The sequence below is a fragment of the Musa acuminata genome, chromosome BXJ1-2 (assembly GCF_036884655.1).
Source record: "Musa acuminata AAA Group cultivar baxijiao chromosome BXJ1-2, Cavendish_Baxijiao_AAA, whole genome shotgun sequence".
NCBI lineage: Eukaryota > Viridiplantae > Streptophyta > Magnoliopsida > Zingiberales > Musaceae > Musa > Musa acuminata.
Window position 1 is genome coordinate 32,211,707 of NC_088328.1, and position 16,684 is coordinate 32,228,390.

Sequence of the window (16,684 nt, forward strand, 5' to 3'; positions counted from 1 at the left end):
TCATTTTGTTAGCAATCTTAATATCATAATTGCAAGTAGGTTCTGCATTAAAAAGAAAAGATCTGCTAATAAGTCTGTCGGAACCCCTTTTGAGAATAAAGTTTTTGAACTGTCTGGGTATTACATGAAAGAAACAAGTGATACATGCTAGCGAGTGTTCACAATATGTGAAAAGTCATGGGCTCAGTTGAATAATCTAGTTTGCGGACCAGCAAACTCCTTAATAAGTTTGCTGCAAATAAATTTGCATCAAAAGAATGATATGAATTTGCATCATATCAATTTGCATATTAAATTTGCATCAAAAGAATGATATGAATTTGCAAATAAATTTGCATCAAAAGAATGATATGAAACTACACGTCAGGCTTCATAATGAGAAAGATATGAAAGAAAAATGAGTACTCCTTAATAAGTAATGTGTGGCGATAATTATAAAAAGAGCTATATGATGTTACATAAATAAAACTTACATGTGTAGAAGGATTATGAGATGAAGCAGTGGATGTTGCTAGCAAGGCTAAAACAGGTGGTACTCGAATGATTCAAGACAGAGGATACCTGACCAATTTTGGAGAGAACGTCTCCTTCCACCTCCTTGAGATAGACTTTGTGCTCCCCTTCCTGCAAAAGCCTGATGGAGATGGGAAGCCCCATATCGAACGAGACCTATGAAATCAATTTTAACAATGGTTTCACCAAATTAAATGCTTAAAATTAACATGAATACTGCTTGTCTTCATCTATGTTTTCTCAAGGTTTCAAACATCGATTCGTACATCCAGATTCTAATAGTAACTCATATCATTCTTCTCTTGTCGAATGAAGTCAATTACTGACATTATAATGAAGTAAAGATTCAAAAATTCTAATGCGTGTTATTAAATACTAGGGTGTTGCTTGAAAGAACATGAAACGTAGATTGATAAATGACTGCCGACATCCTTCGATTAGATTGATCGGATGCTCATCCCGAAAGACGAAGAGGATGAGCTCCACCACAGGATGTGGACAAGCAAAACATCATTGTCACATGGCTCCGTCCTCGCCTTGTCCTCTCAGCGTCGATAAGTCGAAAATCTAACGGAAAGGACAGAGGAAAGAAGGATACGTTACAGTGCTACAGCCACTGACGCACGCTTCTGCCGCCACCTGTAGCGGAAGCCAGAAGAGCACGTTGTTCTCGACAACCGCCCAACCACTACCTGGCGAAGTGCCCCTCTCCATCTCCCTTACTTTCTCCTCCCCTTTCGCTTGCTCCTTCCTCTCCTCCGAGGCCTTCTTCCCTACAGACACAGTGGTGTGAGATAGATAAATAAGGAGAGAGAGAGAGAGAGAGAGAGAGAGAGAGAGGATGGCGGATTGGGGGCCGGTGGTGATAGCCGTGGTGCTGTTCGTGCTGCTGTCGCCGGGGCTGCTGTTCCAGATACCAGGGAAGAGCGGGAGGGTGGTGGAGTTCGGCAACTTCCACACCAGCGGCATCTCCATACTCGTCCACGCCATCATCTATTTCGCCCTCATCACCATCTTCCTCATCGCCATCGGCGTCCACATCTACACCGGCTAAAGCAACCATTTTTAACCTATATATGTGTAATATGTTGGATCAGACCAGTGAGTTTATTTATGCTTCCATGTTTAATCTGACATCGTCTCAGAAGTTTATTTCTCAGCTATTGTGAGATATTATTTGGCTTTGGTGTGTATATATTTGCCTGCTTATCTCTTACCACCATATCCAGTAGAGATTCTTATCTCTGCCATGCTATGGTCTTTCTTCGTCGAGGCATTTCTTACCAAAAAGGATGCAAATAACACAGATCTATCATTCCAACGAGAAGGAATAAAAGTGTTGCGGACATTTCTCGAAGAATTTTTCTTTTTTTCTAAGAAGAAATAGGAAAATAGAACTTCGTATCCGATGCTAGCAATGTCAGAAGAACAAAATTTGAGCTATTAATTACGTCAGTTTAGCAGATACTTGGAATAAAGAGCTCTACCTCAAGGAAAAGAGAAGTAGACTCGTCGATTCCTCTAGTCATCGTAGCAGCTCGCGTGCGTTCTGAAACAAGAAAAGAGACGGATGATAAGCCAGCAAACGAGCTGCAATTAGAAGCAGCCTCCCCCGGTAGCCAAGACGACAACAGTGCGGTATCATATGATCCCTCAAAGATCACTTTGTTGTGTCATCAAGTGTTGGAAAGATTGACAAGCCATTGTAAAAACTCGAAGAAATCAAAGAGTTGTGACTTGGCTTCATCTACATCAACAAAGCATATTTGGATGGATCGATCGGACAAAGGGATAAGAATGAGTTCGGTACCTCAGTCGATAGTCATTGTGATCGGGCCATGGCGTGGGAGTCTTGCACTCTTGGCATGACCATGCTGGAGGTTGCATCCACATGGCGGTAGTGTCGGTTCATGTCACAAATAATCTTATATTTCCGACAAGCTGAGCTTGAGACATCGATCATGTCTCAGTCCTAAAGGTTGGATTCCGTTGACCATGACTATCAATCCACTAGCTGAAGTGGGATTGGAAGTCGATGCTTTGGGACAAAGAAAAATGACTTGACCCACTTCCATTAAGAAGACTAGACAATGTCTCCAAGGAACAACAAGGAAGAACAACAAGATTTATATTGGCGCTTGCCTGCAATAACCAAGTGGCATGGTGATCGGTAGGAACAGCCTCATTTTTCTGATTCCTGCAAAAAATCTGAGAAGTATTAGAACCAGTTCGAAATAATCCAAACATTTGGGAGGCGAAGTGGAAGGCCTTATCATCGTAAAAAAGATTCAACCTTTACACATCAAAAGCAAATTCAATGGACATATATCTCTCGGTCATCAAGATTACAAAGTGTAGCAAATAGCTCATAGTTATCTTATCGGACTACAATAAATGGTGGAAACTTTTTCATGACAAAGAAACATGATACTAGAAGTATCAAGACAACCTCCTGCGATATATCAAGCAATAAAGCAAATAAAAAGCAAGAGTGGATAAAGTTTTGGAATGATTCTCAGGTTATTCACTTGTCTTGGGGCAAAAGGATCATTGGTCTGTCCAAAATTAAAAAGATGTGGTCCTTCTCTTTACTGAATTATTCTACAGGAAACGGACATCAATCTTATCAGTTGGGGATCCTCACTTAAATCTTTGGGACCCAGGATAAATAAGATTCACCAATAATGAAGCAAAGTAGATGAATGATTAGCAGAAGATATCCTCGTTAAAGCAATAATACTCAAAACTAAAGCAAAGTAGACTGATTAGCAGAAGATATCCTCGTTAAAGCAGTTATAATCAAAACTACCAAACATATGGATACAGATGGTCACAATAATATCAGTATAGGTAGCACAACACATAAAAGTGAGACAAGCAAGTTGTAGTGCCTTCCAATCGCTTTCCAAGAACATAGAGCACTTGCTGTCACTCAGCAACCAATTCAACAAAGTTTGCAACATTATCGTGCAACAAAATCATGTACACTTTAGCTCAAATATGACTCCTCCATCTGCTATAGGAACTGCATATTCTTCTTCGGTAGTAGATATTTTACCCTTCCTTTTCTTTTGCACAAGATATTTTAATCAGGAAAGATATGGTGTATCTGACTGTCCACCTTATCAGGAACTTTTTACAACACAGATGCTATTATAAATAGTGCTACAGAAGATACAAGCAACCAAGCGAAGAGCTTAGTTAGAATACCTTCAAAAAGAAAGAAAAAAAAGTGCTTAATCAGGAAATGGAGTCTGGCCGCAAGCGTAGAGTGTCCAAAGGTAAGTTCATATCCTTCTATAGAGCACCAAAGCCCTCAGTGCAATATGCTAATAAGATCATCCCTACTCCAACTATCCCAACTGCCTCGCTGGGTTACCTCGTGCAAGATCAGTCTGTCATGCCATCAACCAAGCCAAAGGCTTCTTCCTTGGTCAAAAAGGAAGGAATAGGCAACTCGGGTAGCTATAATGACGCAGCCAACAGCATAGATACCATCAGTGAGGTAGATAGGAAAGCTGCAAACTTCATTGCCTATGTTCAAGAACGATTCAAGCTCGAGCGAATTGATGAGGACTGGGGGAACTATTAGTAGGTGCACCAAAGAAGGTTCACTGCAACTGGATGTAGTTATCAGGTAGCTCATTCGACTTGTTTTACTACTGATAGTCCTACTAGAAGTAATAAGATGATGCTGTAAGCAGTAGTTGTGAGGGAAAACAATAGGCTCTGTTTACATTTGTTACAGCTGAGTAGCCTGAAACAGAGTGAAATTTCATGTAACCTTATTGCATAATAACATCTTGTATATTTTGAGCAATCATTCTCTCCCACTGTGAATGATCATCATAGAAGGTAGGACTCAGATCTGGCTTGTGTCAGACTCTACTAGTATGTAAAATAACCTTCCTTCCTTTTCTTTAAGCCGCACAATAGTTGGTAGATGGAAGGCAAAGGACATGTTCGATATACAGGCTGATTCTTGACAGACCATATACAGTGGTTATCAAAAGACAACTACACAAGATTGGACAGAGTCTAGAGATAAGTATTCATTTTGTTCTGGTGGACCAAACAAAGAATTCCAACTTTTCCTAAGCATGCTTTGGCCACAGAATTGTGTTAACTGTTTCTTGTCAAGATGGGTTGAGATGGATGACAAAAAGGAGCTCCAGGTTTTCCAAAATTTCATAATTTATACCATAAAAATAAATTTTTGACAGTGGATGAGCAAATGTTGATTAAAAGAAAGCAATTGAACATAAACTTATATGTGTACATGTATCTTCACCTGAACATTATATATACACACACAAAAAAGAAAAGAAGTAACATTTTTAACATGAGCAGTATTTTTAAACTTGAATATTTTTCTCCGCAATCGTGGAGACTAAAGTGTAAAAGAAAAACATAAGAAGCCCTCTCTTCCCTTAATTTTACTTGGCTAGGATCTTATCACCATCTTTAGGGGGTGGTATCAGGATGACAGTCTTGAATCTTCCATGAAAACTAATGATGAATACTTCCTATCTTGAAAGTCAATGCAGTGTTCGGCCTTCTCTTGTTTTACATATCGATTATATAATTCTCTGCATCTACATACTCTAATTAAGAAAATTTTACGATAGTTCACAACCTTCTAAGAATCGAAACTGTAATATTATGTTACAACGAAGAAGGAAATGTCGCAAATGTTAAACCTCCCCTAGAATTCCTTTAATCCCTAATTAGGAAGCAATTAGCAACTGAGAACCTAATTTACCCCTGCCGAAAGAGAACAGCATCCTTGAAACCAGCAAGCTCTTCTAATTTTCTATCAAACCCTAAAAACAGAATGATCTAACAAATTATAATATAATACTACTCCAAGAGGTAACGAAACTTATCCATAATCAAAATATCATAGGATGTTCTCGAACGCTATACAAGGCAAACAAGAAGAAATGAAGCAATTTAACAGAAAATATGGAGTGTTCAAGGTGCTAAGAAGGGTTTCGGAGCACTGACGTTGACATCGGGGTTCTCGGATTGGCCGAGGAGGGAGACGTCGACGATGCGGAGGAGCGGCGGTGGAAGGCTTAAGGAGATCTCGATTGCTGGTGCACCGAAGACAGCGTTGCTCCTGGATCTCGATGAACTCGAGCTGTCACTGCAGGGGCATGAGGAGCCCGTATATGCCGTCCTCGCCTTCGGGGAGGGACGGAGGAAGGAGGTAAGGGCTTTGCGTCCTCGGCCATGGCCGCCATAGCCGAAGCTTCGGTAGAGGCTACGAGTGTAAATAGAAGTAAATAAAAGGTTTTCCCGCGTACGGGGAGCGGGGGAGATCAGCGAAGCGGACTCGGGTTGGCTCACCGAGTTAGCGACTCAGCTAGCTCGCTGAGCGGCCTCTGGTCGACAGATCGGCTGGCCCTCGTGCTTTCATTGGGTTGAGCACATGGAGGGCACGTGAGTCGTCTTCTATCGGTTTGCTTCTCCACTTCGCACTTGCATTGCAATATCGAAATTGGAAAAAGAAAAACCGAAAAAAAGGAGGAAAAACAAAAAAACCAGAAAGCATCAAGCCATAAAATCCCAATATTCTCAATTTGTTTATTATCATGTAGTAAATTGATTTTTGTGTATTTATAATATTGCTTGTAGCTCGATTACTTTGGTTGTAGTTTTATGATAGCCAGGTTCAGTGTATACCTGCTTATACAATCCATGTTCATATATATCAAATAATAAATAAAACTAGCTTCATGTGTGACAAATAATATATCAAAACCTTTGGATTCACCTCATAAGTAACACATCATGCCAAAAAAATAAAAATTACGATAACTACTCACACAATAATTAAACAAGAGAGACAACAAAGTCATAGATATCTGATTTGGTATGGAGCCACTCAAAGCCTTTGTGAACATAATGTTCTCTTTTAATATAAAATCCAACTTAAAGAGAAGAGTTTCTTAACCAATTACTTGCAAAAAATCTATACACTACAAAAATTTTGGTGCCCGGTTTGGATTATGATATTTAAAGCACTACAATTCTTTTAACATGTGTAGTAAATATCATCATCATCCCGAAACATGCGGGAGTTATTTGGGGAACCAAGATACATGGCCAATCATCAGGTCGTACCACTGCGGGTTCTTGAAAGAATACCAATGCTTGGCAGCTTCCACAAAGACCGAGTAGAACTTGGTGCAGTACTGTTTGGTTCGTCCATAGACTTCCACATGGACCAACTGGAATTCGGAGCGGTACTGTTTGGTTCTTCGGTAGTACTGTTTGAAACTTTAGAGGTACTTCCTGATGTCATATTTGATTTGAAGCTTCCCAGTCTAGTTGCATTTGAAATCTCCTGCAGCTCCTGAAAAAATAAACATCAGAGGATAAGGTACCTAGATCACTTATCCACATAATGTTAACATGAGCACAGTCAACTTGGACTGTTTATATGACCATTTCTCTTGATAGAAAAAAAAAAATCAATATGCAGGAAATGGTATTGATAATACAGTTACAGATATCAACTTAGAAGGACACAAAGGCGGAGTCTTTAGTTCTGCCTGATGAAATAAAATGATTGACCAGGATCAGTGCCTGCTAGTTCCAATTAGAAATCAAGTTCAAAACACTGAAATGGCTGATCACAACCTGGAATTTTTTTTGCATTTTGCTAAAGAAACCAGAAATAACTTGTACCTTTTAGTTAGTGCCATTCTGGACCATAAAGGCTGCATCTAGTTATTGGGCTTATATCACAAATTACCAATACCACTACACTATATGCTTTATTAAAGAATTAAGTACAATGCCATTCTATACAAAACAAACAGTGCAAAACCACCTGAATATATAACCAGATCTAAATCACAGCGATCTTCCCTCCTAAGAATTTTACGAAAAGGAAAGATAGGCGAATCAAGAACAACACAGAATTCGCAAACCTTTAGGCCTGAAGCCGATACAGCAGTTGATGATCGCAGAACCTGAGAGCCACAAGTTTAATAAAATATAGACACCATATTGTCATATGTTCGAGAATTCACAAAAGTCAAAGGTTAATTCCCAAAATGCTCACCCTGGGACTCTCAATAGCAATGGATGGTGATGCTGATGCTGATGATGAAGGTGATTCTACTGGTAAAGGTGGTAATGAACTTGTCTGTCTTGAGATAACTGTGCATTAGTAAATACGAATAGGCAAAAAATAAAACACAATCCAAAAAACACAGTAAGAAGCCCACCCTTGTCACCACCAGAGAAGTTTGTGGAGGTTCAAGTAATCGCTGAGAACTGGATGGTGAGTCCTGCAAATTGAAGGGTTTGTCCAAAATCATTACTGAAATTAATACTTCAACTAAAAGCAACTTGGGAGGGGAGCATGCACATGATACACTAGCATCCTGGCATGTGGTCAGGAGATATGAGGAGAAGCCAAGCTGACACGAGTCACCGATGAAAAAACTACTGACAGATTATGATAATCATATAAAGTGGTCATTCAAGAATTAAAAGAAAGTTCAACTTCTGAATCATTGTATCTTCCTTTTCTTGCCAATCTTTCTTTAAGAAGCCAATTGGCACTTATGTATGAATTACTAATCAATATGGTAAAAAAGAAAATCAACCAGGTAAAAAAAATGCCATTGCCAAACTCAATTATAGTTAATTCCTGAAGATGCCAGGCTAAAGAGTGACAAATAACAAACAATGAAAGCAAATAAGAGTAACCAAATTTGGCTTGCCTGAATAAGTTCCCTACTTTTGGCCCCTTCCAATTTCTCAACAAACTGACAAAGGTGATAGACTCCCCTGGTTGCAAAGTCCTAACATGGAGTTTACTAACAGTGACGATCAAAATTACAAATGAAAAACAAACAGATGAAACAGAGAAAAAAAATTATATTACCTGACTTCCTTCTATTCGACCAATCTTTGTCTCCTGATGCACAATAAAGATTGGAATCAGCATATACTCTTATAGAAGCCTTATTTTCTTCAAGTGTCAGATAGTTATAGAGTTGATAAATGCAAATTCAACACAAATCACCAGAGTCTGGACAGCACGGTGAACGGATTCAACTTCAGCATGGAACAAACTTAAATCCCCATGTAGCTGTGAGACCTACATGTGCATTTAGAAACAAAATCATGCAGTTTGGTCAATGCATTTCAAAGGATAACAAAAAACAATTACAGAAATGTAGAGCCTCACCTCAAATTTGGTAGCAGCAGCAATCTCCTTACATTCCTCCACATTACTATCTACGAGGTCAATCCTTGAAGATAGTTGTTTCTTGGCTGTCTGAAAATCAGCAGACCATGAAATTAAGACAAGAGAAGAAGAAAAATAAAAAAGGATGAGAAGCTTTCTGTTTTCTTTTAATATTTTTTTGGTGATTGCTGTGGTTCAGGTATGAAAGAACAACAATAGTAATAGCAATAAAAATAAAGAGTAAATTCAAATTACAACTCAAAGACTTGGTAAAAGGGAAAAAAAGATAATATGACGATCATTTGATAATAAAAAAACCACAAATGGCAAGAAAGAAACAGTATAGAGAACTCAAAAATATTTGGGCTGGTGGTGAATTGTTGTAGCTTCATTATGCTTGAGTCAAAGATTATCATCAAAGAACATGTCTTGAAATAAAATATGCAGTTTAATAAAAATAGTTGAAGCAAAGTTGGGTTTTAAGAGCTCATCTTTCAAAAGTTATCTCAATATTGGATTGCAAAAGTGATTAAAAAAAAGACAACAGTGCTCTAGGCCTCTAACTACTATCAATAACCAAAACAGAATGAATTTATGAAAAATTCAACAAAAAAAAATGACTATAAACTCTATTTAAGATAGCAAAGATAACAACCAACAATGCAGACAAGGTGTTCGTCGCTTGTCCATGACGGTTTTAGGCTTTTATTTTCTGCTGTTTTCTGTGTTTTCAGTGTTTTCTTTATGGCAAATTGTACGGGAGAGAAAACACTATAGTCGACCCCGTTTATGTTTGTTGTCAGTGTTTTTATGTTTTTGTTTCCTATTTTCATCATGTAAAAATCAGAAGTGTTTCTAGCTGTGCGGCTCCACGAGAAGGAAAAAATGGCTCAAAACTACACTGTTCTCACGTGCCACGAGCTGATTTCTAGCTGACAGCCTAGTGGTGTGACATGTCTAACATCTCAGCACCTTGGAATCCCCCAAGTGGCACCAGGGCGGATGGGGTTTTGGGTAGGTGTTTGAGGGGTGATGCAACGTCTTTTGTGTGCTCATTTTCTGTTCAACGAAAGTGCTAGGTGAATATTTGGCCTGCATCTACCTTCGAAACCCCTTTTGTGTGCGCTAATTCAAACCGTTTTCTCCTTTCGGGCCTAATAAATGTTGATTGCTTTGTGTTACTTTGGATCCCACTTATCTTGCCATTTTCGTGTGCAACGACGACAAATTACCTACACGTTCACCTTTCTAACCTTTTCTTCATTGTGCAGGTCATTTATGGAATGCACAAGGTCTAGGCTGACCCTTGCGGACGCATATAACTTGTGTGTCACATACCTTAAGCAATTCCAGCTAAAGACATGACAATGTGTTGGTACACCGGTAGATTGGTAAGTACCAACTCAACAAATCCCAAAGACGCGTCCGGTACTCGAAATGGCAAACCTTGACTCTAACTACTATCAATAACCAAAACAGAATGAATTTATGAAAAATGCAACTAAAAAATATGACTACAAACTCTATTTAAGATAGCAACCAACAATATGGACAAAGTTATATCAGAAATTTTAAAAAAGAAAAAGAACATGTGACTAGGACAAGCCAACTAAAAACCCACATAAGGATTGCTCTCGGGTTCAACCTCTTTGTGCCATGGTGATTGTGGCAAGGATCAACAATGTCAAAATGATCTCCATGATCGAAAGTTGTCCGCCCAGGGGATTGGAGAGAAGTACTATGAAGGAAAAATATCACCTATTTTATGCACTTAGTATAGAGACTAAAGAACCTTCAAGATCATGATTCTAGAACTTTTCGTTACCTTGGTTATACTTAGCTATACTTCCAATCCAATCCCACAGTTGAAAAGGTAATTTGAACTGAAACAACTTGGCTCAAAAAAAAAAAAAAAAAACGCACCAAGTTATTTCTCGCTTTATAGTGCAAACCAACCTTGCTACACTAAAGTTCCATTTAGTTTTTGATGACTGGAACCTAAATTGACTTTGAGTCTCAAGATCACTCACCCAAGTGCAACTTATTTTTGTGTTTTAACAGGTTCCAGGCGAAAATTTGTCACCTTTAGATAAAGTATATGTTATATATTCTGCACATGCCATGAGGGCTCAAATTTGTCCCTGAATATGTTGGACAACAGAAGGGAATTTCATTTTGTTGCACTGAATTATTTGATTAAGGAGAAAGACCAATCCTCTTCACAACTTTCTTAACTTAAAGCAAGTAGGAATGAGAAAGCAGTGATTAAGAAATATTATATCGACGTTCAAGAATCAAGTCAAGAATAAACTTTAATAACGAAAAAGATAACATACTGTAATAGACGATGAAACTAGCTCCAGTTGCTTGCCTACTCGAGTGCAAGCATCAGAAAAGCCGCGTCGTGTCACAAACATCATATCTGAAAGTTTCCATCCCTATGAGATGCAAATATTAGCATTTAGTTTTGCAAGGTTAGATAAGTTTCTGGCACTACAAGGAAATTTTTAAAAATTTACAAAATTCTTTTGTAACACATATAATAACCACTCTGACAACTGACAGGATTACACTATTAATACAACAGATAACTCTGATAGAAAGCATAATCATCCTGAGCAACATTCAACTTGCTCACTATGTGGTACTTCAATATGTTACTTTTCACGCTTCAAGAAACATGAATGCACAAGTGTCATATGGTTTTTCAGGTGAAACGCAGCAATAATCTAAAATCTCTGAATTGTTTAACAAATGTATTCACAAAAGGCTTTAATTGAATGCAAATCAGTGTCTCACAGCAACCATATAATCTCATATGCAACAATCAAAACCTAGAGTTAGTATTTCGATTATTTGACTTTGGCATTATGAATCTGCAATATAACTGCTCTATGAAGCATCACCATTTTCAGATTCTATAGACAATTTCAGATACATTTTATTTTCTATTAGGGCTACTAATGATCCTCCTTCCATTGCCTTTTGATTCTAATTTATCAATATAAACCACAACCTCATTTGTTTGATCAAACTACACACGATCATCCTCTTCTATGCTTGCTTTTATTTCTTAACCCTTACAACACATGGATTATAGAAATGTCTTCAAAATCAAGTTACAATGAACGCCCTTCGAAAAAGCATCACTGCTACTACAATAAACACAGTTGTTTAATTCTTTTCTTTAGCTAAAACTTCTAATTTCTTAGGTAGTGAACATGATCGAGTACCTTCCACCATATAAAAACATATCCAAGAGCTCCAATGACAATAACAGCTGATACACCATATCTTCCAGAACCTGCAGTTGATATTTGAAAGATTAATAGGATTGTCAAAATTCCACGAGCAAAAGGGAAGCTTAATAGCTTGACCATATTATACAGCAGAAAATCATATAACAGCAAGGCATTTAAGATTAACGGCCAGCTTTCAGTAATAGAACCCATCAGAATCTTAGTTAACAAAATAAAACATGCCAATTTCACAAAGGATAAAAATGATCATCCCCATTTTTTTCTTAAGTAGAGGTATCAGACAACTGGATCCAGTCAGCCAGGAAATCATTAATTTAACTGGCCTCAGTATGTTGATACACAACTTGTACAGATGGACTAGATCAAAAAACTATTCCATCATCCTAGATCTTTAGTTCATTAGATATAATGACAATGTTATCAGGTTTTCTATGTCAAATAAATTTTGTAAAAACTTCTAACTACGATCAACCTAATAAATCATTCAATTACCACTACATCTTTTTATTGGGGTGGATAGGCAGTTGGGTGTGATTGTGGAGTCAGGTGGGATGGCATTGAAAATCTATCCTTCAATTGGCTTTTGATTGTTGCCTAGACCACTCCATATGGAACTAACTACTTTCCCTAGAGGATCCATTATTTGAAACTCTGAAAACACATGGGCTGAAGTGTATATTTATTATTTTCAAATACTTGAGGCTATTGATGGCAATCTTGTGGTATGCTGCCCTGTTTGGGCATTTAATACTGGTCTAACCAAGGTCCGGGTGTTGGACCACGCCAGAGGGGATGGTAATACTACTGAATTTAGTTTGAATGGCGAGATCTAATAGTTCTGGAGTAATTGGATCTGGCAGACTGATACAAACCTAATCAAAGGTTTGTGAATGGATGTTATCACAGAAGATGAGACACGTTGCAAATTCTCCTTTTGAGACATTAGCAGGAAGCATCTCTCAGTTACCTATTTCGAAAACACTAGTATGCGGCCCTGAAAGCCAGAGATGAGGAGGAAAGGAGGATTGCTTCAGCAATGGAAGATAAGGAAGAGAGGAAAAAGAATAGAAAGAGGAGAAAGCCAAGAAGCATGCCTCCCTTCTTCTTTTTTTTTTGTATTTCATACAGTTTTGTCCAATTTTGTTACCTTTTATTCTTTCTTTTCTTTTCACTGGTTTAGTCCCAGCCAGTATGATACCTGATACTCTGGTATGCAAGCCAATTAGAAAACAATATCGGTCTGGTAGTTGCAATCCAAGCTCAAGGCCATACAACAACAGGATAGAAAGCTATCATTTTTAATGATTAAACAATTAAAAAAAGTCTTCATAGAATTCCACTCAAAAGAAATATTGAAAGACTTGTAGCAGCCTTGTTCCATTTAAGATTAGATGAGGTTCCAAGCAAACTTGGTGCCTCTAGTTTCCCAAATTTGAAGTGGAAGGTAACCTTTTAAAAATTCAAGAAGGCATGTAACTGAGGATTACACTAGGAACTTGAAGATTTTTCAATCTTAAAGGTGTTTGTGTCTGGAAAAATTGAATTCCAAGCTTAGATGATGCCAAATTGGTGACTTTTGCTAAATACTAGAAGCAAAAAATGAACAATATGTCAGAATTTAACACTGTTCTCTCACAAAAGTCAAAACCACATGATACATAAAGCATTCATACAGTGCAGTCTACCTTATACTAATTTTAAAGGAATGATCAACATGAAACTACATATCCATGTTAAAATCCTCTTACTAATATCACACTCGAACAAGCAACAGTTTATGATGGACAGGGAAGAATATCTCGAACCTGATTTTCCACCAGTCACGATTGTAACTGATCTTGATGATGCCAACAGTTGCAGCTCATGCCGAAGAGTATTAACCTGCAAATATTAAAATACCATCAACATGACTGTATCCTCATAAAGGACTGAAACAGTAGTTACAAAAAAGAAACAAGCGGTCATGGTCATTTGGACAACATCCTTTAAAATTAGTAACCTGAGCTAACAGAGAATCAGTTTGAGGTTTGCTAGAGGACTGAGAGTTGTCTTTTTCTTGTTGTAGGTGCTTTGTGACAATCTGCACAATTAGTATTTTGATCATTAGGAAAGGAATAGCTAATTGGTTCCCATTAATTGCTTAACAAAACATAAAAATAAATCATGATAGACAATGGCAAATATTGATTTGTCAATAATAAGTAAATACAATGACTTTTAGGAAAGATACCCTGAAAGCACCAGAAAAAAGGTGTGTAATATCAGGTAGACCACCATCCTTAGTGAGCACAGACCCAATTATACCTGCAAGACAATCAGTTCAAATTAGTTCATAATAATAGAACAAACCAAAGAAAATTGGACAATTTCCTAAAAACTTTCTTATGTCTTCTTTTCAGTGTAGTAAAAAAATCTCTGCTCCAAGAATTAAATTAATAACACCTACATATCATGTGCAATGGAAACAAAGAGGTAAAATAGAGTGATAATTTATACAATTGAATAAGAAGTAATGACTGTACACATTTGAACATTGATGTGAGTCAAGGTAGCTTGATAGGTGAGTAAATGTTGCCCTAGTCTACGTTAGGCCCTAAATATGCTGGAAAATTTGCAATACAGAAAAAAGTAGTTGACAGGATTTTGCAAAAGATAGAAAGTTGAAGATAAGAGATTGGAAGAAAGCTACGGAGAAAACATCAGAAGCAGGAAAAAAACATCAGAGAAGAAAAAGAAAGTATTTTCTATCCACACATGCAAAGCACACAAACCAATGGTAGTTTATCTTGAGATCATCTTTTAGAAAGCAAAATCTAGGTATTTAAACCACAAAGATAAGCTATTAGCACAAGTAGGACTGAAATTAATAAGAAAACAATTTCTAGCAATATTAACTTGCAAACAAACCTTCCTTCCAAGAAAAAAGAACAGAAAATTAACAGAGTGGTTCCGATTGCTAATCTATCTGGTAAATTATATTGATTTACAGAATACATGGTAAGTTTTAAGTCCTATAGACTATGGCTTGTATTAATTAATTAGTTATTTCCTTTTTCCATCTCTCTTATTCTTCTTTTGGAGATTTTCTTTCTTACTCGAACTGCAGAGAAACAGAAAATACTTTGATAGAAGATCTATAAGAGTTTATGCCGCCCTTATCATCCATCAATGCAATTTCAAGTGCTCTATTGCCAATTTTTCAGTTAGAAAGGACCTAATAATGCACTTTTAAACGCACTATTGCCAAGTGTTCGATCAAGAGCTCTACAACGCAATTGCAAAGGCTATCACATATTACAGAGAACCAAAATCAACTTGCCAATGTAAAATTCCTCACGATAACGATAACAGCACTGTGAAACTCTTCGACAAAACAACGAAGGTGAAGATAAAAGTATATCAATATCCCATTCGATCCCATAACCAAAACCCTAGGATTAATCCCTTGGAAATAACATCAAACCCTATATTCCGCCGGTGAGAGAGAGTACCATACCCGCTCCGATAACGATAGTGAGCTTCCCGAGCACCATGGCGAATCGAAATCCTCACAGAACTACAGAGGACTCCTCCAACATCTCTTGCTCCACTCGAATGGTCGAAAGCGATTCGTACAGATCGAGGGTTAGGGTTTTACACTCGAATCGCTCGTGATCCCCTTCGCCGCCCTCACCAACGCCTACCTCGTGCGACGAGCGTAGAGAAGCCCTCCGCCGTGAGCGAGACCAATTAACGCTCGGGTTAAAGTAAATACTCATCCTTCCAAATCAGAATCACCAAAATGCCACAATGGTTACACGAAATTTGATGTCTCATGAACTAATACAAACCGTTAGATCACGGGGGGTAGAAATGATAAGAAGAGGGAGAGCGTTGGTGAGCGGAGAGTAGTCGAATCTGCCCGTAGAGCGAATCCTGGGCGTCCATCGAGGTCAGCAAAAAAGGCCACACGAGATTTGATGTCTCATGGGCTAATATAAACCGTTAGATCATCGAGGGTTGTCCGAATTCGACTAGATCGGCCGTCGAATCTGCCCGGTAGAACGAATCCTGAGCGGCCTTCCTGTGCCGTAGCGGATCCCACGTGGGATCCAGCAGTATGTCCACTGAAGTGACCGGTAGATAATTCGGGTAAAGGGACGGCCAGGTATCTTGGTTTATTGTTTTAACTATTAACAAAGAAGAATCAATATGATTAATGGATTTCGAAGGGATAGGGATTTCGTGGGGAGACTGTAAGATTCGTGCACTATTTGTAGGCTTTAAGAAATTGCTTGGATAATATTCTCCGTGGGATGGCGAGAGCCATGAACGATGACTGGCTTATACGGCACCCACTTTCGCCACCCATCTTGCTTACCAGAGAGACGTGGGACCACCGCAACTCTTATGGTAAAGAGGTGTTAGAAAATATACTTAAAAATACATGTCATAAAAATTTACATTAAATAAAAGATTGTCTTGACCAGTAAAAAGATGCATCAATCACTCACACCAAACTCTTCTCCATAAATTCCTATAAAGAAATAAGATAAATTGGCAAGAGCAATGTTTTAATGGCCTGTGATTATCCAAAGATAAGATTCTAAGGTGTCATCGCAAAGTTTTAGGTTCAAATCCAGTCTTTATTATTTCCTTTAAAAAAAACTTAGAATGAAATTATGAGATATTTTTATAAAAAATACCTGAATTTCTACGA

At 37.9% G+C, this 16,684-nt stretch overlaps 2 protein-coding genes and 1 long non-coding RNA gene across 3 annotated transcripts; 2 read left to right on the plus strand and 1 right to left on the minus strand.

Annotated features, from left to right (window-relative positions):
* Positions 1-1,141: 1,141 nt before the first annotated feature.
* Positions 1,142-1,706, plus strand: LOC135610373 (uncharacterized). Its single transcript, XM_065104802.1, has one exon. The coding sequence runs from the start codon at positions 1,355-1,357 to the stop codon at positions 1,565-1,567; it is 213 nt and encodes a 70-aa protein (XP_064960874.1). The 5' UTR covers positions 1,142-1,354; the 3' UTR covers positions 1,568-1,706.
* Positions 1,707-2,782: 1,076 nt separating this feature from the next.
* Positions 2,783-4,333, plus strand: LOC135610380 (uncharacterized). The gene is made up of 2 exons (XR_010486107.1): positions 2,783-3,794; positions 3,908-4,333. It is a non-coding gene; the product is annotated as an uncharacterized LOC135610380 (long non-coding RNA).
* Positions 4,334-6,363: 2,030 nt separating this feature from the next.
* On the minus strand, positions 6,364-15,702 carry LOC135610383 (uncharacterized). The gene is made up of 14 exons (XM_065104816.1): positions 15,482-15,702; positions 14,216-14,289; positions 13,985-14,065; positions 13,791-13,866; positions 11,959-12,029; positions 11,062-11,163; positions 8,726-8,815; positions 8,561-8,635; positions 8,420-8,452; positions 8,256-8,336; positions 7,755-7,817; positions 7,589-7,672; positions 7,455-7,496; positions 6,364-6,874 (listed from the first exon to the last, which is right to left on the minus strand). The coding sequence occupies exons 1-14, from the start codon at positions 15,516-15,518 to the stop codon at positions 6,632-6,634; spliced, it is 1,152 nt and encodes a 383-aa protein (XP_064960888.1). The 5' UTR covers positions 15,519-15,702; the 3' UTR covers positions 6,364-6,631.
* Between the last annotated feature and the right edge of the window lie 982 nt (positions 15,703-16,684).

What these genes read in the sequence shown, in the direction of transcription:
- LOC135610373 (XM_065104802.1), top strand. Translation starts at nt 1,355, where the DNA reads ATGGCGGATTGGGGGCCGGTGGTGATAGCCGTGGTGCTGTTCGTGCTG.
- LOC135610383 (XM_065104816.1), bottom strand. Translation starts at nt 15,518, where the DNA reads ATGGTGCTCGGGAAGCTCACTATCGTTATCGGAGCGG. An exon ending in CACTATCGTTATCGGAGCGG is followed by an intron (nt 14,290 to 15,481) that starts GTATGGTACTCT and finishes ATTGTCTTGCAG; the next exon opens with GTATAATTGGGTCTGTGCTC. An exon ending in ACCGTGCTGTCCAGACTCTG is followed by an intron (nt 8,453 to 8,560) that starts GTGATTTGTGTT and finishes ATTGTGCATCAG; the next exon opens with GAGACAAAGATTGGTCGAAT.